Raw genomic sequence first — 25582 nt, forward strand, 5'->3', positions numbered from 1 at the left:
GTTCGGGCCAAAACCACGAAATTTCACACCCAAAAATGATTCCACAGTATTGTTTTTAGAAACATTGTTGTACCCCCCGACAAAAAAGTTGTAAGCGGGGTATACTGGTTTCAGGTTGTCTGTTTGCCAGTCCTTCTGTCCAAAGACACAATTTTGTATGCACCATCTCGCCTCATTCCCTTGACACAGTTTAATGAAACTTCACACAAGTGATCAGTAACAACAGTAGTTGTACATGGGGCATGTTAGGTTCTTTTAGATTTTTTTTTTGCAGAGTTATGGGACTTTGTTCTTTGTTACTTCACTATAGACAGGGACACAGACTTGTGCGCACCATCTCTCCTTATCCCCTTGACACAATTTAATGAAACTTCACACAAGTGATCAGCAACAACAGTAGTTTGTATGGGGCATGTTATGTTCTTTCAGAAAACAAGAATTGCAGAGTTATGGGACTTTGGCTTTTTACTGTACTGTATACACATAGAGTCTGCATATGCAATCTTGTGTGTGTCTAATCTCCTGAACCCATGCAAGCAATTTAATGAAACTTCACACAAGTGATCAGTACCAACAGTAGTTGTGCACGGTGCATGTTAGGTTCTTTCAGAAAAAAATTTGCAGAATTACGGGCCTTTGATTTTTGTTACTATACTATATACATCGAGTCTGCATATACAATCTTGTGTGCACCTATCTCCTAAACCCATGCACAAAATTTAATGAAACTTAATTCAAGTAACGAAATACTAAAACTTGACGAATATGAGGCAATCTGCGGACGCGGCTACTCATTACTCAAATTCGAGCCATTTGAAAGAAATTTAGGGCCAAAGAGGGAGAATTAGGACTTAATTGCACATAATGGACTTTTTAGGACAACATCCAAAATTCCAGGCCGTTTCATGGCTGTGCAAACCATGGACTATCTTGATACAGTGAATTTCGATATATCGTTACATCCTTACGTTTCAGGTCAGACTCAAAGATCTCTCCAAAACAGCATGCCATTTAACGTTTCTGAAGCTGAATTGCTTAAGCTATCCATGAGATCATAAGAGAATAGTTATTTCCAGGAAAATAACATGTATATAACTAACATCCTGGAAGGGGAAATTTCTGAACTCATGAACTAGGAAGTTGATCTATCTGTCACGACAAAAATAGATAATTTTTTTACCCCAATCTTCATTGGAAAGCATGTTGTTTGCGAAGAATTTCCTGTCAACTTCTGATACAAAGTCCGTTTCCATTGTGCAGAAATTTCTAGGAGTTGTCAAAAAATCAATGCAAGTGACATGTTTCAGCGTGGAAAATAATAATATCCCAGCATGCATCAACCCGGAAGCGGTTGGATATGGACGGTGTATTATAAAAATACACTATCCATTACAAATAATTTGGTGAGCTACCACTATTCAGAACATGCTTAGCGATCACTAAACAATTATTAATTAATATTCGGATTTAGAGTAATACACAGGAATATATTGTTAAACCTACTGATAAAACAAAGTAAGACTCTTTGCGGATGATAGCATAGTTTATAGGGAAAATTATTTTAATAAAACTTTAAATGACTCTAAACTACAGTCTGATTTGGAAGCTGCTGGTGAATTGGAACAGGATTGGTTGATGTTGATGCATTTCCATCCTGATCAATGTAACATCCTTAGTATTACACAGAAAAAGAATCCCGTCCAGTTTATTTATAAACATCATACTCTAGAAAAAGTTCAGTCATCAAAGTATCCATGCGTAATGTTCACTTCAAAACAACTTGAAATGTGATAAGCACATTTAAACTCAATAACTAACAATTAAGGCAAATCAGTCTCTTGGCTTTCTGCGTAGAAATTTTAAAAAATAACTCATCAAAAGGGAAAGAACATGCGTATAAGGCTATAGTAAGACCAAAGTTGGAATATTCAAGGACTATATTTGGGACCCACATATAGATCAAATTGAAAAAGTTCAGAGAAGGGCTGCTAGATTTGTCATTGATCGCTTTAAATATCATAATACAAGCTCAGTTTCTGATATGATAACAAATTTGAATTGGCCATCATTAGAGATAAGAAGAACTAGAGTCCGTCTAATAATATTCTTTAAAATTGTCCACCATGTAGTTAGCTATATATCCGGAAAAAGAATTTATTAATACCATCTGATTCAAGAACACGGCATGAACATGGTAACATATAAAGCTTCAGACACATTGGCATATCCACAGATTCTTATAAATATTCATTTTCCCCTAGAACGGTAGGATTGTGGAACATGTTGGCCGCTGACGCACACACAGCAGCCACAGCTGACTCCTTCAAAGCTTTTGTCACTGTGCCTGTTCTAATCTTTGTCTTAAATCTTTAAACAGCTACAAATTTACAAAGTTTTAAATAATGATGTAAAATTTGGAAAGTTTTACTGTTTTTAGCACATGTACAAACTTGATATATGTAAAAGCACTCTACATTTTTATTCAGCACCTACACATTATCTTTAAAATAATTATGAAGGAGTGTTAGAAGAAGAAGAAGAAAAAGAAGAGGTAACACTGTGTTGGAGTTTTGTTGAAATGCTAGTCAGTGGTGGTCTGCTACCCTAAGTAGATGCATAGTAGTTTCTATCTGTAAAACTTATTCTTTGGACTCGTTGAAAACCGCCAATTAGCCTTGATTTGAAAAATGCTATAAGCTACCCCTATATAAACAGTGTAAGGATAACAAATGTATACAGTATAATAATCATAATAGGGGAAACCGGGGCACCATGGGACATTGGCACCATGGGGTATCAGATGTAATTTTTTTTTCTGGAAAGTAAATTAATCTATCTGAATTGCTAAAAGTTTTGCCCCTTTCAAGCTGTTTTTATACGGAGTTTGAAGGCGAGAGGATTTAATATAACACTTCAGTTTTTTTAATACTCTGAGTAAAACAAAACTTATCACAAATATTGTCTCGGAAAGTTCTGCAGTGAACTCTTTGAAATCATTTCTATCACAATTTATAAAGCACACAGTGATTGATAATTTCACAAAATGTTTAAGCCCAGTCAAGCAAATGACCTTCATATATTTTTTTTGAAGTGTGATGGTGTTTGGGCACGATGGGACACATGCAATTGGACACCATGGGACAGTGTTAAGTACAGCTGGAAGAAAACCATAAATTATTACATTGGTGAAATAAAACTTGACCTATCAGTTGAGATTTTTTAACATCAATCCATGAAAAATAAGGCTTCAATGTTCATTATACCAGACAAAAAGGAAACTGATGAGGTGGAATATGATGACATTGTAATGAAATTGCCTTAGCCAAGCAATAAAAAAGGCACCACAAGAGCCGAAAAACAGCCACTGCTCATGTTATAACGTTTTGGTTATTATTCAGAAGGGAACATAAACGAAAAAAATATTTCATCAAATTAAGGATATTTAATGTTATCTCACATAAAAATGTCCCAAAACAAAACAAGTATTTTTCAAACGAAAGCTGTGACATTTGCATAGTAATGGACGCGTTACATCATAACGTCGATGATGTCAATGACATATTAGTGCAATAATGATTTGTAACGTTCTTCTCGATAATGCAATAGGTATTTCAACAACAACAACACGTATTATGTATAGTTTTTTTTTTATCTCATCAACGTTTCGGCTAACGCCTTCATCAGGATTTTTTTAACGTTCTTCTCGTAATTTATCCATTATTTCAGCATAATTTCACTTTTCAGCTTGGAAACAGACGGTTAGATCAAATTGTCCTAAAAGATAAAATGTAAGATGTTTAGTCTAAATGTTGTTGTAAATATTCAAGATTTGTCTCATTTATTGAGCGCTTTACGATTTCTTATAAGTCTATACTCCCAGCAGATGTAAAAAACACATTTTATCAAAATTTTCATGAAAATGTTTATGGTGGCACAGGTCGCTTTATTCTATGGTAAGGCCACTGTGTAGGAGACTGGCACAAGTTTAGATCAATCAGCGCTTGAATAAACAATAAAATCTATCAGAGGATCGTTTTGAATTATAGAATTCAAACAAATAAATAAAAGCGAACATAATTTGATTAAGTTTGTTCGTCAGAGCTAATGGAAGGTACAAAACCCCTCATGCTCCCTAGTACCAGCTTCAGTGGAATTCTTCTACATAAATAATGAGTGAGTCAAAGACTTAACAAGATGGCCGATAATGACGGCGCCCTAAGCTAGACGCGAAAATAACATTGCATAGTATAGAACTATTCCTGCCACATGTTTTAAAGTTAATTTTCATTCTTTTTACATAGCTACATCACAAAGCTCTAAGCTCACACGGGCCCTGTGCCACGAACTTTAATTTGCATTGTAAAAAATTGTATTCGTTTTAAATATGTTTCATTTATTTCATGGCACGCTCGGGCTTTATGTGATCAAAGATCTAAAACATATATCTTATTTTTAGATTCTTCTTTTAGAATGAACACATTTTTTCATGATGGTCTGGAATTCACATGTTGAATATTTTTACACGCCTTTCACACGGAATCCTTGTTTAAGATAAAACGGATGCTAAAATGTCAACAACGTCAATCATACCTGCTGGAAGCATATGATAGCTGCTAAATACATGTATTTGAATCAAATATATGTACAGGGGAAATACTCATCAGAAAAAAGGCATACCTGTCACTCGCGTGCAACCGGTCTTAAGTCAAGCACATATGTTCAACCTTTGCCATTGTAAAAACTTTACAATACTTTCGAAAAAAAATAAATCGATCTTTTGCTAGACGTGGCTGGTTGTTTTTCCATTCGCCTCGTTTACTCGGATTAAAGATTTTAGAGATATATTACAGCTGTTGACAATTGCTGCAGGTTGCAAAATGTTTCACTTTTAAAAATATAATTCTAAATGCTTTATTTTTCTTAGTAAGAGACAAGGACGTACCTCAATGTTGTTGTTTGTTTTTTTTTTTCATGGTTATTTCAAATGGAAAATTTCAAACTGAAAACTACTCGAACATTTCCCGCCATTTTGTGCTCGTTTTTTTTTTTTCATATGTATGTACTTTTGTATTCCGGTCCTACTCACGCTCGACGCCAGGTGGTGGCAGAAGAAGAAATTTAAATAGATCACGCTTGAAAAATGAAAGAGTTAGGTATATGGAAATTCTCTACAAGAACTAAAAAAATGAGCAAGGATATATAAAGATCAAATGGAAAAACGCTATTCTTAAAACGTAGCACCTAAACTCACAATCCAATAAAAGATGTATGTAAAGATATTTATACAAATACATATACACAAAGCTGCATAGACAATTAAAGTAAAACGTAATTTTCCGGTTTAATTTTATCATCTGTACTGTAGCGTAATGTTATGATTCTTTTTTTTAAAACGAGAAATATACCTATACACGGAACAGAGCACAACTAGATCTATAGAGGTATTCAATTTATGTTCCGGTTTACGTAAAATATTCAAACTACCACATAAATCTTATATTCTAACGTAGCTTGTAATTTATCGGACTAGTATAGCTGTAGATCGCAGCCGTTAAGATTGCATAAAAACTATATATTTTAATATAAACACCAGTCAACACCCAAATATAAAGAATAGATATAGTAACCATCTAGACATTTTTCATTGGCTGTGGTCTCTGAACAGAAATAAATGTAATATAGAAAGGTTTTTTTTTTAATATAGATTCTCTAATTCAAATGACCTTAATAAATACAGCCTATAAGCAAATCTTTGGAAGCAATTAACACAACCAGGCAAAATAATAACAGGATCGGTTTGTTTAATGTTTTATTGATAGATCATGAAATGAGCAACACCCACATGTTACTTAGCATTGGCTTAAGTGGAACTCTGCTATACAGGTACAGTGACTGGACTCCATGAACGGATTCCATGATCCCAAAGAACCATATCACAGAAATTTATCAAAAACTGAATCCAAGCACATGCATGCTTGCAATATAATTTTTCAATATAACAAACTCAGTTTACACTGTGAAGTATTTATTTAAAAAATGTCAAAGTACAACCCAATCAGTAAAAAAAGACATAGAAAATCAAATGCATCATTACATTTTGCTATACTATCATATTGACGAAGAGTATCACATTATAGATTGTTGATATGGTTATGTAGCTTTATTACCAGAAACTCTTCTCATCTATCATTAATGGTTGGTCATACATATATAATCCTAAATTGAAATACTTTGCATAATGTTACTGTATTATCTAATATGTAACGAAGTACTAGTACTAGTTTGACACAAAAACATGAAAAAAATGTAATGTGATTAGCAAATGAAAATTTGTACGTACAATTAAAATTATACTAGATCAAGAAATACACATTTAAAAATTGACATTATTCCACTAGCATATTCATATCACATATCTCTATGAAATATAGGTAACTAGCGGAATTATAACTTTTAAATACAGTGTAAACCATTTTCAAGTTACAGATATCAATACACACATTATGATAAACAGCTTCACATTTTGGCTAACTGAATTGTCAGCTAAATATTTTGCAGCAATGTAGTAGCGTTCCAGATATTGAAAGGCAACGTTCAGATAGCATATTAAAATTGTTTATACATTTATCCCACAGGATAAATCGCTAGTATGTGTCTTAATTTGTTCGATCGTCATTTTCACAAATAATATAAGTAGAGTACCTCAAACTCCACATTCTGCTTTACACAGGGTTTCAAGAGCCTTTCTCAGCTCGACAAGCCGCCGTTTGCTCTGTTCTGTTTCGTTTTTTAGGCCGTACTGAATATACATTTTTTCCAGAGCATCAAAGTCTATATCCTTGCTGATTTCGCTGTAGAACTCTTCGACATGACCTACAATAGATTTTTCTATTTCCCTTACTAACTCCTTTCTTGGCAGTTTTCCAAACAACATATTCTTGACGTCATTTCCTTTCACCTGTTTTCGCTTTTCTTCCATATCGATGCCATATATGGTATCCAGATCTTTTGTTGCTATGGCATTGTAGAGACCGGTGTCACCTATGTTTAGACAGAAGCGCCATGCAAAATGTGACCAAACGGACGCAGGCACATGTCGTATTTCCTCTGATGAAAGTTTATGCAGTTGTACAATACCAAGCGAATGCCTTTCAACAAACATTCCTTCATCTTCAGAAACTTGACGTTTCGAGATACAATCATAAAAAGCCCTGTGTGTTACAGAAACATCGGCATCTTCTGACTTCAGAAGAGGAAATATGATATACTGTCCGTTTTCTTCAGTCTCCATGGTATGTGTGTCTCCAAAAACCTCTTTCATAGCCCTGTGGAAGAATAAACATAGATTCTGTCTTCCCTTTGATTTGTACGGCCCTTTCCATACCTTTTGTGTTTTCGTATCTAGAATTGTATAAACCTTCCCACTTCCTGTGGGTAGTTGAAGCAGAGGCCCTCTAGGGATCGATATGCTTGTACTTTCATCGCTACCAGAAGATGTAGGATTTGTTTCTGCAGTGGGAATACTGCATTTGTCTCTTTCAGTTTCTTTCACCATGTTATCCTCAATAAATTTCATTTTCTTTGTGTTGGTTCCATCCGCCGCCTGGGATGTGATACTTTGTTTTCGCTTGCGGGTTTCTTTCTGTTGACATTTTTTGGCTTTAATCGTCATTCCGGTGCTGCGTCTCAGCATCACTATGCTGCTCCCCTCCAAAAGGTTGTTATAATACAGTTTCGTCATTTTTGCACATTTTTGCAGCGACGGTTTTTGTTTATGATACATTCCTTTAGCTTCCTCCCATATAGGATTTTCTGGTAGAATATCATTCTTGCAAATACACCCTACGTCAAAGAAAGTTTGTATGTTTGTTTTGGGTCTTTCACCATGGAACTCTTCCAACTCCTTTTCCGTAAGGTTCATATGTTTGAACTTCTTTAGGAACAAGTGTTTCGACGACTTCCCGAATTTGCCACGATAGGTATGCTTGTCAACAGCCCATTCTGGCATTATCTCTAACTTTCCTACCTGTTCCCAATCCAGTTGTCCTAAATCTGTATTTGGAACTTCCTTTTGGAGCACTACATCCTTGTATACGAGTTGTGACAGCACCGTGAACATAATCAAACCTTGCGGAGTTTCAGGTATCGAGGCAAATCTGAAACACATACGGACCACTCTTTTCATGTACTCATCTTCTGTGTGGTTATGCAGTATTGACAAAACCAACTGATAAAGTGTTGGCTTCTTGATACCGTTATCTACCAGAATCTTCGTTCCATTTTCTGTCAGCTGCCTTCCTTCTACTTTCGCTGCCATGTTTACCAGACCAAATAGACTGACGAGCGAGTTTATGTCATTTTCCCGCCATTTCTTCACAATATTCTCCATAAGGAGATCGCAGTTGATTCCTTTGTTTACTTTGGCAACCAAACCTTTGAGATTCGAATCTTCTGGTATGTCTTCATCCCAGAACTGTTCGTACTTTCTGTGTTTTTCGCTGATAGCTACAACCTGTAGACACGCTGAATACCTGCACGTGTAACATTTAGAAATCAGTTCAATACTTCCAAACATTTTCTTTCGCTTGTATAAATCGAACAGCTTTTCAAACACAGACACGTGATTCAGGCAATGGTCTTCAAACATGAACGTAACAATATTTTGCCACTTTAACTGAACTTTTTGTTCCCCAATTAGCTCTTTCGCGGCTTTGTACGTGAGTGAATGCTCCTGTCTCCTCAACGATTTCTGTAGAAGGGACTTCACTTCATCCAGCATTAAACCACTTTTGGTTACGAGTAATCGACCATGTATCAACATGTTCCCTATCAATGAAAACAACTAAAATAATTTCGTTCTTTTGGGGGAAATGTATATATACATTTTTATAATTATTTGATATGTGCTTCGGTAAATTATTGTTAACCCCTGATAAAAATAAAAAGTATAATTAAAACACATTAAAACAGATATTAACTTATTTATTTCAAAGCATTCATTAACATTCAACCAATTAACAAGATGATCAAATTAAAAACATTCCACATTTAAAGACAGTTTAAAATGTCCACCTTATTTCTATTTCGATCATTGACAGAATGGTACAAATATTAAGATTGTGTATTTTGTTTATCTCAGCATATATCTTTAAATAGCTATGACTTATATTGACCAGTATTGGTTAATAATTACCAATAGGATACAGATATACTACGTACTGCGACTGGTGTGGATTGCACAATACTGTGAAACCTATTTTACGGCGGGTACGTAAATTACCGACGTTTCACGATTTGCGCGATTTATATACATGTATACTGAAGAAAGTTTCGCATTGAATATACGGTTAAGGCTCATATGGTCACCACTTAACCAATTAGTTTTCACATAAAGTTTCGCTTTACTAATGGCGGATTTGAAAGAGAAATATTGAGCAAGTGGAAACCGTTCATAAAAACTAGAAAATTATCTTAACAAGATTTTTTTGCTTGTATTTTTTTTGTTGGGTTTAACGTCGCACCGACACAATTATAAGTCATATGGCGACTTTCCAGCTTTGATGGTGGAGGAAGACCACAGGTGCCCTTCCGTGCATTATTTCATCTACCTGGGTAGAACCACCGACCTTCAATAAGCCAGCTGAATGGCTTCCTCACATGAAAAATTCAAAGCCCCGAGTGAGGCTCGAACACACATCGGTGAGGGGCAAGTGATTTGAAGTCAGCGACCTTAACCACTCGGCCGTGGAGGCCCCCTTTTGCTAGTAAGTGCCATAAACTGTCACCATATAATAAGTGGATAACTAGATTTTCTTTCACGAAACTAGTTACATGTATTAACTAGAAAGTTTTAATGTTACCTGTTATTCAAGAACTTTATTTCATTAAATAAGTGGAAAACTTGCGGAATTTTCACGAAACCAGTTATTTAATATGAAAGTTAAATAGAAATCTTGATAATTTTAATGATATCACTTACTTAACATGAAAGTTTCCACGTTACCAGTTATCTATAAATAAATGAAAGAAAAAATTTCAAGAAAGGTTTCGCGGAACATGATATCTATAAATACAATCACTGACGCTGAAGCTCTGGGCGAGAGAGTGAGTAGACGCTGAAAAATATCTAATTGTCTACTTATTAAATGAAATAAGGTTTTGCAATAATAGGTACATAACATGGAAACTTGCTAGTTAATAACAATAACAAGTTTCGTGAAAAGAATTTAGATATCCACTTATTATTTGGTGTCGTTCTGTTGCACTAACAAGCAAACATTCTTGTTAAGATACTTTTTATGAAGGTTTTCGAGTATTTACTTGCAAGAATTTGTAATGCGAAACTTTTAGTGAAAACAAACTGATCAAGTGGTGACAGAAATTATGCCACCATAGGTTTATAACTTAAATTATCAAATCATTATTATATTTTCTTTATCACGTGAATGTCTCTTACTAGTAAATTTGAGTTTTTAAAGCTGCTACGTAATATCGAATTACCTTAACAATAAAATACTGCTAGAATATGCATCGGCTACCCTATAAACTATTATAAGAAAATGTTGTAAGTGTAATAACTCACTTGTATATAAAGGGAAAATGGTAGGTTCAAGTCAATTAATCTGAATGATTTAATCAAATCCTCAACAAAACTTTGACATACAGAAGCATTTAAAATGGTTTAGTTCCAATTTATAAACAAATGTAATCGAACACTACTATTTAACATTAAAATATGCATTTAATTTATTTCTGTAATATTCTTATTATTGGTCCCCTTAACAATTAACGAACTTACTGCCTAGCCTGTTTTGTTTGCTTTGTATATCTTAACCTTCATTTATTTATTTACATTACAGATATTTCATTTGGTGATAGTTCAGGGAATTAAACAAAATCAACCTATCCGAAGTTTCAGAGTCAAGTTCATCCTAAATGGAACGAAGCGGAAGTTACAACAAATAGCACTATTTTAAATCAGTTTGTGTCAATATATTTGCGCAATCGTGCAACATCGGGCATTTCCGTATACTCCGGTAAATATTGCGTAGCATAAAGGCCGAGGTGATCAGATTGTATATTTGCGCACTATCTTATGTTTTGTTTCAAACTTTACTATACTCATAAGCGTCTTGGGATTTTTTCGGTATGTCCAATGAACTTTGGTGATCGCATGATTACACTATAACCCGTCCTTTCCATTCTCGTATATCAGATGAAGAAGAAGAAAAATGCCAATATCCTAAAATTCTGAAAATATTGTTCTAACATTTACCATACGCTCAGAGCAATATAGGTTGTTGATAACATCTCAAATCTTCAACGGAAGCCAACTGTGACATCATCTAAGTTTACTCAATTTTCTCCCTTCAACTTAATTTTGAAAAACCGCCAAAATACACGGAAATACCCAGAATTTACAGACTAGCAACAATTATTCTAAGGTAAAAAAATGACTACCAAAAACAAAGTAACGCCAATGTCTTGCCCTACCGGCAAAAAAAACCAACATTCACAGTTTTCAATTAAAAAACAATAACCCTGGTTATACGAACTTGGTATTCAAAGAAATTGCAGAGATGTAGGTATACCAAATGTCAATTGCCTGTGTCTGACCATAACTAAGATAAATATGGAAAAGGACAAAAGTTGCAGTTCTTTTTTATTAATTAAAGGATAATAGCTCTGATCATGCTGATTTAATATTTTAAGAAATTACTGCGAAAAGTCAATACAAGAAAGTAAAAAAAAAATGCAGTGAAGAAGATACGAGTAAATACAACATCTAACACATACTGTCAACTCAATATGAGTAATCATTACCAAAATATAGCTTGGAAAGGGAAAAAATGCTGTTTTTCTTTTTATTTAACTGAAGGGTAATAACTGTGGCAATACTACATCAATATTCGAAAGTAAGGAGTTAGATGTGAGTAATAAATAATCACAATAAATATTGGCTGAATATGACAAACCATTATCAAAACTGACAACAGAATGACAAAAAACATACATACAAAATGTCAAATCAAATTGACTCACCAGTACTAAGATATCATTGTGCAAATTTTTAATTGAATGCCAATAAGATTAGTTTAACTGATTTGATTTTCAAGTTTTGGGCTGAATTCTGGATGAATGCAACGTCAGCTCTAAGGTAGTACAGTAGTAAATAAATTTGCTGTATGTTCTATATAAAATTAACTTTTACCATTTTCTGAGAGCTGTAATACATAACCAGGCCCGTTTTAAAAAGAAATTACTAGCCTTATGTTCTTAATTACATATAACCCACAGCAAAAAAAGCAAACAAGAAAAGTAGAGGTCATGTGTCGTATAAGAGAGATTTTTTTTGTCTGCCAGGTCAACGCTATGGAATATCTTCCAAACTGACAGCTAAAAAATGTGGGTACGAACACATGAGTAATAAGGTTTGTTTACATTTCTATGAATAGAAAAAGGCTCCCTGAAAAGGCTACCATAATGTCAAGAATAGGGCCACAATGAAACAAAAACAGGAACTGGCTTACATAAAACATGAAAATGCTACTATAGCTGGGAAGAAATTGAGGATATTTTCTTTCCGCCATTATCCAAGTGTTGCTTGATTAGCTATTTAGTATTATTGTACCTCTAAATGACTTATCGTTACTGCTTGCGTCGGCAGAAGTATAGCCACATACCAAAACTATATCACTCTGCTTTTCACAAGGGATAATGAAAAGGAAAAATAATTAGACTTTAAAAAACGTTAAATTCTGGCATAAAACTACTGTTATTGTCACTTTACGGGTGTGTTTTTACAGGAGAGAAAACGTGTGTTAACATTGAGATTCTCGCGCTCACGTGCTGTCAGAATACCTTTTCATATACTAGTATACGCGTTTCTTGGAAAAGCGTAAACGTATTACGGCCCCAAAACGGATATTTCGAAACGAAATTACGTCAACGTAACAAAAAACTCAAACATTGCCGCGCATTTCGTGACGTTGAGTGACAATATATTTATTTATCAGTTTTACGCTAGAATAGCGTTAGCGCATGTTCATTTCGTGTTAGAACATTTTCAGAATCCCTCGGGCTCGGACACCAACCAATATCGAGAAATTTTTCAGATGTTATAACACGAAAAAAAAAACAACATGCGTTATCCCAACATGAAAGAAAAGTATAAAACATAAGCGACAATCCGTCTTCAAAATTATTGTTTTGCACATCCATATCTGGATACAATGAATGTACTTTCTTAAATCTTCCACAGAACATTGTAATGATCGATAATCTAACAGTTTGTTGATTCCGGCATCATAATCTCGGAGTGTTTTTCCCCGTGATTTCAGTGCAAATTCTACTTGATTTCAGTACAAATCTTAGCTGAATCTACGACTGATCTATTGGCATCATTTTCATCTTGTAATGCCTGTACACCAAAATACTCAATGGGAACTCATATCAGACCATAACTACATTCAAAGAGCATCTATATGTGACTGAAAAATAATAGTCTTACATAATGTATGATCTAAAGCATGTAAAGTCAAGTCAAAATTGTATTTTAGCTACAAAAACTTGTTAATAGCAAAGCAGATGCGCCGTGATATTTTAAACATTTTGGAGACGGGAGTAGTACGGATGAAGCACTGGAATGGTATGGGACAGATGTCCCTTCCCGATGTTGAGAAAATATTGATAGAAGTGGCATAAACACACTGGCCATAGCTTTATCAGGTCAAGAGGTTGCAACGCTGTTTGAGCGGTGAATTTTACGCAGAACAGATGGAGAAATATGGCCAATTGTATAAATTTCCGGTCTTGTAATTTCTACCCGTTATATAATGGTCATATATGATGCGATATTGTCAAAAACTGACAAAAGTTTCCTTCTGCCGCCGGACTGTACAGAAGTGTCTGAATAAACGTCACAAATCTCAGCTAAATTGACTCATGTGCTAAAAACGGAGATATTTGCGCTCCATGTGCACCCATCGTTTCCATTCAATTCGTTATAACGGGTAGAAATTCCTTCATATCATACTTACAAGATCGGAAATTTATACAATCGGCCATATTTCTCCATCTGTTCTGCGTAAATTTCACCGCTCAAACAACGTTGGAATCACTTCATCTAATAAAGCTGTGCCCAGTGTGATAAATGAAGATTTTCCCAGGACTTTAATTGAATCTGTTGTTTTGCTAGCTGACTGTTTTATATTAGGCATGTTTATCTCTGTCCCATCTCAACTTAAGGTTGTTTGGTAAATCGTTTTGCAGGTAGAGGATTGTAATTATAGAAATATATTGCAAAAATGTTGTTTACAACAGAGTTACCGCTATCAGAAACTACGGAAAACGTGCACTGTGGTTTACTGCAGATAGTCTATATAATACAAACCTTAAAGTACTTCTTCAACTTAGTCTTACAAACCCGTATACTATATATAATACCGGGATCTAGTTTATATAAACTTAAATAATAAACGTTAAGTTTATTTTAATCAACTATTTTTTAAAATATTGTAACGATTACTGAATGCATAAAGGGAAGTAATTCCATTAATATGCAAATTTATAAACCTGTCAGTTGTCATTGGAGTAAAATGACAATATACAGGCGCAATAAATCACCTTTGTTGATGAGCTAGCTTTTCACCGACGGGATTTGTGTGTGTCTGTCTGTCCGTGTGGATGCCAGTACATGGCACTAAAACGTTACAATATGTTAAAAAGTTATACAAGTATGAAAACGATACAAAACATGTAAGATCAAAATTTTCTTTAACTCTGAAACACAAGAGTTTCAACATTTTGCATTATTATTTTGGTACTACATGTACAGTACGTACATTGATATTAACTGGGAAAAAATATGAATATTTAATTAAGATATTTTGAAAGATTTTCCTGTATGTCCTAAATTTCATGAATGCGAACATAACGAAAGGAACAATTTATGCGGAACGACCAAAATCACCGAACATGATCGGGTTTTCTCGTCTTACTTTCGTATTATGCTAATACATATGGTGGTAACTTTGTAAGTTTCATGATTACAGATAATTCATTTTTGAATCAGTTAATGTATATTTTCATTTAATTTATAAGGCTACATTTGTAATAATATGAATTTGAGTGTTTGAATATTTCTTATTGTGTTACCTTCTAGTAAGATTAAAATTGGTAATAGTTATAGTGTTTTCAAACCAAGAATGCTATATTTCATGATCAGATTTTATTATGAAAGCTCCGTCTGCGCGCAAGCGCATTGCCATGTAAATATGGAGGAGGAGAAGAAGTGAAACAAGTGTTTGGCAACATTTATTTCATGTTTTCTTGGTAATGATTCATTTTCATGCGAACATATCTCTGCCAGATAAATTGATTAATATTGCTTTCCAGAATAAATCCGTTTTGCAATGCTACAATTTCCTTTTCTCTGTAAAATACACAAGTAAACATGTTCGTGCCACGAAGTGTCAAGTACCTCAGGCTCGGAGCACTGCAGTGGCTTTGAGCAAGCCTTTTATGTAAAAAAGAAATTGTTTCTTACTTAACAGTGGTAGTTTGCCTTTATGATGAACTGACGTAGCATGTCAACACAGCTGAGACATCAGGCTCAGCAGGGCATTCGGTAGCTAAAAGATTTAAGCTCAGAGATGTTATATGCTGTTATGGATCTCTAATGGACGCAACAAGAAAATAAAAACAACGTCAGTTAAGTTATGGTAGCCAGAACTAGGCATTCGGTAGACCGGAGGTTCAAGGTTTTGGCCCGCGAAAAATTAAGCAAAGCTCGTATACATACGCATATTTGACACGCAAAAAATACCACAAATGCCCGCTTGACCTATGGAAATTTTCTTTGATGCGTTGCTGGTTCAAAATTTCTGTCCCTTGTCGATCAAATTCCCGTTGAATTTCAATATTGTCGGGCGCCACAAGTGGAAGTATGGCAGTAGGCGAGCATCATATATTAATAAGCTACTGACCGATGTCAATAACGCCATGAGCCAACTGACACATGGTTATCAGGCGGTTCGTATTTAGTACAATAATGTCCATCATTATCAAAGGTGTATATTGATGAATGTGTAAAAGTTAATTGATAAACAATGCGTGGAAGAGCAGCCTGTTGTCATGTTTGTACCACTTGTTAATTAGCGGTATACAGATGGGGTACAACGAAAGGTAGGTGACAATAATGAAAGATTTGTTGGTTTGATAATCAGGAGAAATCAACTGAACAGCGCCTCTGATCTTTCCATTTTTATGCCCCTGGCATCTACTGATGCGGGAGGCATATAGTGATTGTCCGTCTGTTCGTCCGTCTATACGAGGTTAACCAAATGGGACCGTTTCGTCTAGCATCAATACCCCTAACTAGAATGACTTGATACTAATGCAGATGTAACCTGTGACCATTCCTCATCTTCAGACATCACCTGGCCTCAGTTTGATCTTGACCTTGAACTTGGCCTCGTTTTGGACTTAGGTTGCTTTGTATCGGCAAGGATGCCACCGGAGGCATCAAGCGTTTATTGAACGCAGCTCCTTGTTTCCAATTTCAATACATTTACCTATATCAGATTGTTATTTCAAGCACATTTTCGTACCGTTATTATCCGCACACAAAATTTAGGTTCACTTCTTATTTAGTTCTTGAAATTGTTCAGACACGTTTTGAAAAAGTGGTAATTTTGTGCTTTAATGAACTTTTCTTGAGTATTTTGACACTATAGCTCAAAGAAAACTATTTGTTTTAGGATTGTAGGCGGTCTGAATTTACTCAGAAACGTTTGAATGACAGTGATAATGACAGTGTTTGTGGTACGCCAACCAAATGTTCTAAGAATGATGACCCCTGAAAAGCTGATCTGGACTCTTGAAAATCTGATTTTGACCCTTCAAAATTTAGACTGAAGAGTCAGTAACTCTTGAGTTTCAGAACCTACCGAACGCCCAGCTTGGTCTGGATTGACAAGCTTCTTGTCGCATGGTCCGATCAGGCCTGCAGGGCGTTCGGTTGACCCGAGGTTCCAGGTTTTAACCCGCGAAAATTTAGAAAAACTCGTTTTTGACCTGCACAGAATATGCCCCTTGCGTAGGCTTGACTCGCGAAAATTTTCTTTGATGGCATCATGCATCTCGAGGTCGAAAGTTTTGCCCCTTGTCAATCATATTCCAAGTGAATTTCAATATTGTTCGCTGGCACAAGCGGAAGTTTGGCAGTAGGCGGAGGGTCGTATGTTACATGTAATTAGCTACTGACAGATGTCAGTCGTGCCGCACGCTGACGGACACATGGTCATCTCGTGGTTTGTTTTAAGTAAAATAATGCCCAGTCATTATCAAGGTGTTTATTGATCAGTGTGTAAATGTAATTGATAAACAATGCAGCCAAAGATTATCGTGTTTGTACCACCTGTTAATTAGCGGTAGCCGGTATACAGCTTATGTTGTACATGTATTGTTATAGTGTCTTGCCGACTTAAAATAAAAATTATCTTACCTTATTACTGAATTGAATAACAAACTGGATAACTAAAATCATTATTTTGTGTGCTTGATACAGTTGTTTGGTCCAAAACAAGTAACTGTAAATGCTTTAAACAAGCAGAAATTATAAGTATTGAAATAGGTATGGTGAAAAAAATGAATTTTATCAAGAATTTTAACTGCTTGCTTTCGTTTTCTGTATTCGTCACCCATTTTTGTGACCATGATTTTTGGACATTTTTATCATTTCTTACAAGATTTTATAGTACAATCTGAATAAAAGTCAGTATTTAAGAAAAATACGATATGTTGCAAAAGCAGCTCTTATTTTGAAAATGCATTTTTCGAGAATAAACACATGCAAAAGTACCAAACCCCACCCATTTTTAGGCAATGTGCAAAATAAGTCAGCTAAAATATGAATTGCTTAAAAAATCTGTAATGACTAATGTACTTGTTTTAGATAAAGTCTGTAGAAGTTGCATTTATATCAGTATACCTGAAAAGCTGATCTGGACTCTTGAAAATCTTGTTTTGACTCTTGAAAATTTAGGCTGAAGAGTCAATTGACTCTTGAGTTTCAGAACCTACTGAGCGCCCTGGGCTGCTTAAAAGCCCAATCAAGCTATAATTATGGACCGGTCATACTTTAAATTTAAGTTAAATTTATGAAAAGAAGTGTGAAATTATGGCCATATCACATACAACAACTTGACGTTGATTCTTGGAAGTCCGAAAATTGGTACATTTTGACTAAATATATACATTTATGAGAAAATAATCCTTAAAAAATTATGTTGTTTAATGCGCAGATGTATAAAAACAGGGGTGAAGAGCAAGGTTATTGTGAAGTGTGTTCAATGTTGCAAACAGCGACATTGAACTGCTCAAGGGTTGGAAGGAAGGGAATGTGAGGTGGAAGACTATTTCATAGGACTATAGGCCTGGGGGAAAAGGAATATTTGTAGTAGTCAATGGTTGCTGAGATAAACCTGTAAGACAGTGGATGATAATGGCATGATTGCCTTATTAGGTGGATGTGATAATATTTCCTGGGGATTGCAACCAGTTGATTTGAGATTTTATATATAAGAGAGAGTCTGGAGTCTAGCCTGCCCAATTTAAGACAGCATGTCAGTGACACTGGAGGTGTGGCCAAAGTCAGACATGGCCCAATATGCTGCTTGTCTTTGGACCGCTTCTATTTGGTCTATTTGGCTTTGTGTGTATGGAGACCAGATTTCGGAGCTATATGCGAGCTGAGGTTTGACAAGGGTCCAGGGCTCTCGTTTGGCAAAACTTGGGACCGAATATTGGCCCCATTGCCCCCTCAAAATAGTATGTTTTTTTTCCCCCAATTTAAAAAAGATTCCCTCCTCAAGTCCAAGAGCATCAGTGCTAAGTGCTTTGCAGTTGACTATTTGGCCTTTTAAATTTTATTGTTTCTGAAAATTCAGTGGCTCAGAGAAAGAAAAAAAAAGTGTGATGCCTGAATAAGGTTGTTTATAATTGGCAGAATTCATACAGCAGAGTTTATAATTAACAAAATTCAGGTTTGGGTCAGTAAAGTTGAAAAAAATGTTTATATTTGTTTGCATTTCTTTTGGCGTTTGAAATTACCCCTCAAAAGAATTTTTTTGAAAAATTATGCAGAATTCCCACCTTGCATGGACACTGGCACCAGTCCCAAACAGCAAATGGGAGCCCTGAGGGTCTGATGTGCCATGGACTTATTCCTGCAAAGGAAACCTAGTGTTTGATTTGCCATTTTGGTTTGACCTATTTATGGAGATCATTTGACAGTGATTTTTTTTGGCCAAAATTCAGCTCCATTCCCCTGTCAATGGTCTTTCATTGATTTAAAACTTTGTGACCCTCTTCCTCGAAATTAATTTGTTTACTTGAGTTTCGAAAGATTTGTCTTGCAGTTATGGTATATCAGAAGGTCAAAATAATTAATGCTGAATTTAATCATTTACAAATTTTAATATCTGTAAATGCATTGTAGCTTACAAATTTTAAGACAAAACATGAGTTTCGCCAATTTAATTAAGGATAAAAAAATGAAGAAGAAGTGACTGAATTTCAATTTTTTGTTTCTGGAAGATGATTGCCTCATTGTCTATTTCTGTCTTTTTTCAATCTATAAATGATATTAAAATGTCTAAAAATGACTTAAAAATTAAAGAAGTAAACAATTGAAGTTGATTCATTATACATGTACTGTAAGGAAAACAAGCAGATTTCAATGATTCATATCCTTGTTGCATTTTCAGACCTGCAAACAACCAGAAGTTAAATGTTGTTCTTTATGAAACATCATTCTGCCTTTGATTTATGTACATAGTCATGTACATTGTTTATAAAAATTAGTTTCCTTGAAATAAACTTAATGCATTTTCAGTACTCACTGATAGGTGAATTTTTCAGAAAAAGTAGAAATTACTCACTGATAGTTGAATTTTTCAGAAAAAGCAGAAATTGTCCTGATGTAAATGTTGCATGTTTAGTAATAGTCTTAAAGATTTATGTTGGAAAATCTCTATTGATTTCCTATTTAAACATGTGAAAGGGGAATGCCTGTACACCACATTAAACATAAAGTAAGGTAAATGGAAAATCATTTATCAATAGTATTAATTTTGTCAATTTTTTATGTGTATGATGTGAAATACAGAACTTTGAAACTTGGTATTTGGAATTCCAAGGGATCGGGCATTTGACTTCGAGATAACTGAAATTTGACTTAAAATGATATTTAATATGATAATGAGTGTCAACTGCATAAAATAATGCTTTTAATTTCTGAGGACATGTTCAGATTATTAACTAAAGAATGCTTGGAACGATGGGTGTGGGAAGATGACATTTGTAGTGTTAGGGGTCAGTTGAAGAAAGGTCAGGTTCACAGCATTCTTGAGAACGATTTCAACGAAATTTACATTCCTAGTTTCAAGTACAAAATGTGCCCCTCAAAGGTTGTTACGTTTATGTTTTACAAACAATTGCTGTCTGTTTGGTGACTTAAGTAAAATTAGAATTAGTTAACTTGTACTGGTAAATTAAAACTATTGGTTTATCTGTAAAATTATGCAAAACGTTGTAAAAGTGTATTATTTTTGTTTCAGTTTAGACTGGTATAGGAGCTGATTACCAGCAACAATGGCTCTAGGACTGGACCTAGCCGAGCTGTCGAAACATCTGAGACAGGAGAGACTGTTTGTTACGTCAGAAAGGGAACAACTTCAAAATCTTTACGAACAGGTACAAATATATAACATAGGTTTGTTAGTTACAGTATGTTGTTTACTGTACTTGTAGAAAGATTAGCTGTTAAAATTTGTATAATGTTGTCCCTGCTACTGAATGGTTTAGGTCACTGATATTGTAACACTTGTCTCATTACTCTGTTAGTTTGAGCCTCACATGAGGAAGTCATGAACCAGCTAAATTATGAAAATATTGATGGTTCTACCAAGGTGCCGCTTGTGCCTGAAATAATACTGAGAGGGGCATCTTGGGTCTTCCTGAACCATAAAAGCTGGAAAGCAAACCATAATTATGACATTAATTTTGTCAGTGTGACATCGTGCCTTAAAATTGACTATGCAAAAATGTATTTCAAAGTAATGTTTATTTTCCTGTAATTGCAACCTTAAAACATGAGAGGAAGTTTGTCACCAGAAATGGAGAACTGCATAATGTTGTTACTCTGGTCAGAGATGAGTTTCTACCCCTGTTTAGTCAGTTTAATTTGTGACCAGATGAATGTTTTTCTCCCAGAGCATTCAACTGGGAACTTCTCTTTCAATATTTTTAGCTCACCTGTCACGTAGTGACAAGGTGAGCTTTTGTGATCGCGCAGCGTCTGTCGTCCGTCCGTCCGTGCGTAAACTTTTGCTTGTGACATCTCTAGAGGTCACAGTTTTCATGGGATCTTTATGAAAATGGGTTAGAATGTTCATCTTGGTAAATTCTAGGTCAAGTTCGAAACTGGGTCACATGCGGTCAAAAACTAGGTCAGTAGGTCTAAAAATAGAAAAACCTTGTGACCTCTCTAGAGGCCATATTTTTCATGAGATCTTCATGAAAATTGGTCAGAATGTTCACCTTGATGATATCTAGGTCAAGTTCGAAACTGGGTCACGTGGGGTTAAAAACTAGGTCAGTAGTTCTAAAAATAGAAAAACCTTGTGACCTCTCTAGAGGCCATATTTTTCAATGGATCTTCATGAAAATTGGTCAGAATGTTTACCTTGATGATATCTAGGTCAGTAGGTCTAAAAATAGAAAACCCTTGTGACCTCTCTAGAGGCCATATTTTTCATGAGATCTTCATGAATATTGGTCAGAATGTTCGCCTTGATGATATCTAGGTCAAGTTCGAAACTGGGTCACGTGGGGTCAAAATCTAGGTCAGTAGGTCTAAAAATAGAAAAACCTTGTGACCTCTCTAGAGGCCATATTTCTCAATGGATCTTCATGAAAATTGGTCAGAATGTTCACCTTGATGATATCTAGGTCAAATTCGAAACTGGGTCACGTGCGGTCAAAAACTAGGTCAGTAGGTCTTAAAATAGAAAAACCTTGTGACCTCTCTAGATGCCATATTTCTCAATGGATCTTCATGAAAAGTGGTCAGAATGTTCACCTTGATGATATCTAGGTCAAATTCGAAACTGGGTCACGTGCGGTCAAAAACTAGGTCAGTAGGTCTAAAAATAGAAAAACCTTGTGACCTCTCTAGAGGCCATATTTTTCATGAGATCTTCATGAATATTGGTCAGAATGTTCGCCTTGATGATATCTAGGTCAAGTTCGAAACTGGGTCACGTGGGGTCAAAAACTAGGTCAGTAGGTCTAAAAATAGAAAAACCTTGTGACCTCTCTAGAGGCCATGTTTCTCTATGGATCTTCATGAAAGTTGGTGAGAATGTTCAGCTTGATGATATCTAGGTCAGGTTCATAACTGGGTCATGTGCGGTCAAAAACTAAGTCAGTAGGTCGAAAAATAGAAAAACCTTGTGACCTCTCTAGAGGCCATATTTTTCATGAGATCTTCATGAATATTGGTCAGAATGTTCGCCTTGATGATATCTAGGTCATGTTCAAAAGTGGGTCACGTGCCTTCAAAAACTAGGTCATTAGGTCAAATAATAGAAAAACCTTGTGACCTCTCTAGAGGCCATATTTTTCAATGGATCTTCATGCAAATTGGTCAGAATTTTTTATCTTGATGATATTTAGGTCACATGTGCTCAAAAACTAGGTCACTATGTCAAATAATAGAAATAACGACGTCATACTCAGTTCAACACTGGGTCATGTGGGGATAGGTGAGCGATTCAGGACCATCATGGTCCTCTTGTTAATATGAAAATGGTTCCATCTTGAATTGAAAATCAACCTCAATGTGTAAATGTGTAAAGTTAAAGGACTCTTTTTTTAAGGGGCCATTATTCCTAGAAACAAATATAGAACAATCATAGACTAAAACTGAAGAAATTATTATTTGCGTATATATCTGTACAGTGACGAAAGTGTCTTTTCCATGGGTACTTGAAACATACTATTTTTAATGTTGTATATGGGTTATATACTAGTTTATACTAGAACATTAAAAATAGTATATTTCAAGTATCTGCGGCCTCTTCAAACAATTACAGTAAATGTTGTGGTTTAGTTATATTGTGTACATGAACACTTAAATAGCTTTAAGTGCAAGATAAAGTTTCAGAGAAGCGTTCTACATCTTGAAACTTTCAAATTTGTATTAGAATTTTGCAGATCTAACTGTTACCTTTTATAGGGTTTTAGAATTAATGTAATTGTAAACTTAGTAGTTTACAAATATTGTACATTCTTGAAAAAATATTTTGATAGCTGTGTATTGCACTCTTTTTTTAAAGGTGAAAACATCTGCAGAACAGTTGTATCATCAGTCATGGATTGGTCGTCAACAGAAAGACCTTCTTGATCTCCTGATACGGTCCGCTCAACAGGTGACCCCGGCGCAGTGCTGCAGTCAGACCAACCAGCTAGAATCCCTCAACTTTGTGGACGGATATAAACACCTGAGTTATCATGATTCTAAGTATGGCGAATTTATGAAATTTCTGGTGGAAAACCCAACTCTTTTAGGACAAATTTTGTACATGGCCGATCAAAATAATATACCGAATGTGCAAGAAATGGTGAAAGTATTGATGCATTCTGTTTTTGGAAATTGTGTCCTGCAAGAAGATGAGACTAGCATGCTTCATTTGTTGAAAACTTTACTTGACCTCCAGGTGGCGCCCTGTGATAACCCAAGGCGAATGCTAAGACGCGGATCTAGCGCGTTTAGCATTGCATTTAAACAGTTGTTTGACATTGTGTTCTCTGCGAAACTTTTCCTGACGGCGTCATTGCATGACCCAGTTATGAGGCTTCTCATGGAGGACGAATGGTTCTATGACATTGATCCAGGAAAGGCGTTAGTTCGGTTCCCACCTCAGGAAAGACTGCGCAGATTCGGGGAACCAGGCACAGACTCTTATAAGGAAAAATTGGTCAAATATAGAACAACAATAGTGGATAAATTAGTGCTGATGGCCAGTAGATTTATTACATCTATCAAAAATAACATGCATTGCTTCCCACCAAGTTTGGGATGGATTATATCTCAGGTAAATATAGTCAAATCTAATATAGTTTATTAACCCTTACCCTGCAAAATTTCTTGAATGGACTGGTCCATAATTCAATTTGGGCAGTACCATTTATTATTCGAAGGCATTTTCACTGAAAATTAACTGACTGAATAGCGAACAACGCAGACCATGATCAGCCTGCACATCCATGGAGAAAGGCAGGCTAAAGGTTAAAATAATAAATTATACAATTTTCAAGTTGGAAACTTTTCTAGAAAGTACATGTGACCTTTGCTGAATCTAGCCGGTTTCAAACTGCTGACTGCTTTTCATGAATATACTGATTTTTTTATGCCCCCGAAGGGAGGCATATTAGTTTTCAACTGTCCATCCGTTCGTTCTTCAAATGCTGGTAGTACTTATTGAGTACAAAACCCCTACTGACTTAGGGGTCACCAGGTCAAAGGTCAAGGTCACAGGGGCCAATGTTAACTTTTTTCATGAAGGCACTTTACTCACGAACCACTGCACCCAGGACCTTCAAACTTCACAAGCTGATAGTACTTGTTGAGTACACGACCCCTACTGACTTTGGGGTCAAAGGTCAAGGTCACAGGGGCCATTGTTAACTTTTTGCATGAAGGCACTTTACTCGCGAACCACTGCACCCAGGAACTTCAAACTTCACATGCTGATAGTACTTATTGAGTACACGACCCCTACTGACTTTGGGGTCACCACGTCAAAGGTCAAGGTCACAGTTATTTGCATGAAGGAGGCACTTTACTCGTGAACCACTGCACCCAGGACCTTCAAACTTCACATGCTAATAGTACTTATTGAGTACACGACCCCTGTTGACTTTGAGGTCACCAGGTCAAAGGTCAAGGGGCTGCGGGGGCATTTGTCACCATTAGTGACAGCTCTTGTTTTCAGACTAAATTCAAATGTCCTAAAATGTTGATGAAAAGTGGACTTAAAGTTCATTCTGTATACCACTGTATACAGTGTATTATCAGTAACAGACCAGTAAGGCATTTTTTCTTTCAAATTAAGTCAGTTCCAGACTGAACTTTAAATAATGAGTGTTTTATTTCAGATAGAGAGTGTTGATGAATATATTAGGCATTTTAGTACCATTATATAGATTTTTCCTGTGCATTCTTGACATTGTGGTATCAGTAAAAGCCTGTGACCCATGTCCAAGTCTTGAAGTTGTGGTACATTTGATTTGAAGTGATATGTTAATTTGAGATATAAATACATTGTCTTTGATGCAAATATTTTGTTGCTATTGTTACAGGTATATCAAACACTGGCTAAAAGTGGTAAGGTAGAGATGGGAGAGGTGCGGGCCGTGTGTGCTGATCTCGTGTTTGCCCTGTTTATATGCCCCGCAGTATGTGACCCCGAACCGTATGGTATAACCACCGACGTACCTATAAGGTAAGGCGTGA

The 25582-nt window shown here is 35.6% G+C and overlaps 2 protein-coding genes across 4 annotated transcripts in view; one reads left to right on the forward strand and one right to left on the reverse strand.

The window, feature by feature from the left end:
- Nucleotides 1-1350, reverse strand: part of LOC123552618 (cyclic AMP-dependent transcription factor ATF-6 alpha-like) — a 69518-nt gene extending 68168 nt beyond the window's left edge. The window contains exon 1 of the mRNA XM_053524226.1: nt 1181-1350. Within this exon, the coding sequence (XP_053380201.1) occupies nt 1181-1337 (157 nt within the window). The 5' untranslated portion in view covers nt 1338-1350. The remainder of the gene's footprint in view (nt 1-1180) is intronic.
- A 13907-nt stretch (nt 1351-15257) lies between these two features.
- The window catches only part of LOC123552603 (GTPase-activating protein and VPS9 domain-containing protein 1-like), a 48195-nt gene continuing 37870 nt past the window's right edge, over nt 15258-25582 (forward strand). For 2 of the 3 annotated variants that reach the window (XM_045342346.2, XM_045342354.2), the window contains exons 1-4: nt 15259-15333; nt 20627-20757; nt 23403-24161; nt 25429-25571. In XM_045342346.2, the coding sequence (XP_045198281.2) occupies nt 20656-20757; nt 23403-24161; nt 25429-25571 (1004 nt within the window). In that variant the 5' untranslated portion in view covers nt 15259-15333; nt 20627-20655. Of the gene's footprint in view, nt 15334-20621; nt 20758-23402; nt 24162-25428; nt 25572-25582 lie in introns of all 3 variants that reach the window. The other variant, XM_053525175.1, reaches the window with a different exon arrangement.

This window comes from Mercenaria mercenaria, chromosome 15, assembly GCF_021730395.1.
Source record: "Mercenaria mercenaria strain notata chromosome 15, MADL_Memer_1, whole genome shotgun sequence".
Classification (NCBI taxonomy): Eukaryota; Metazoa; Mollusca; class Bivalvia; order Venerida; family Veneridae; genus Mercenaria; species Mercenaria mercenaria.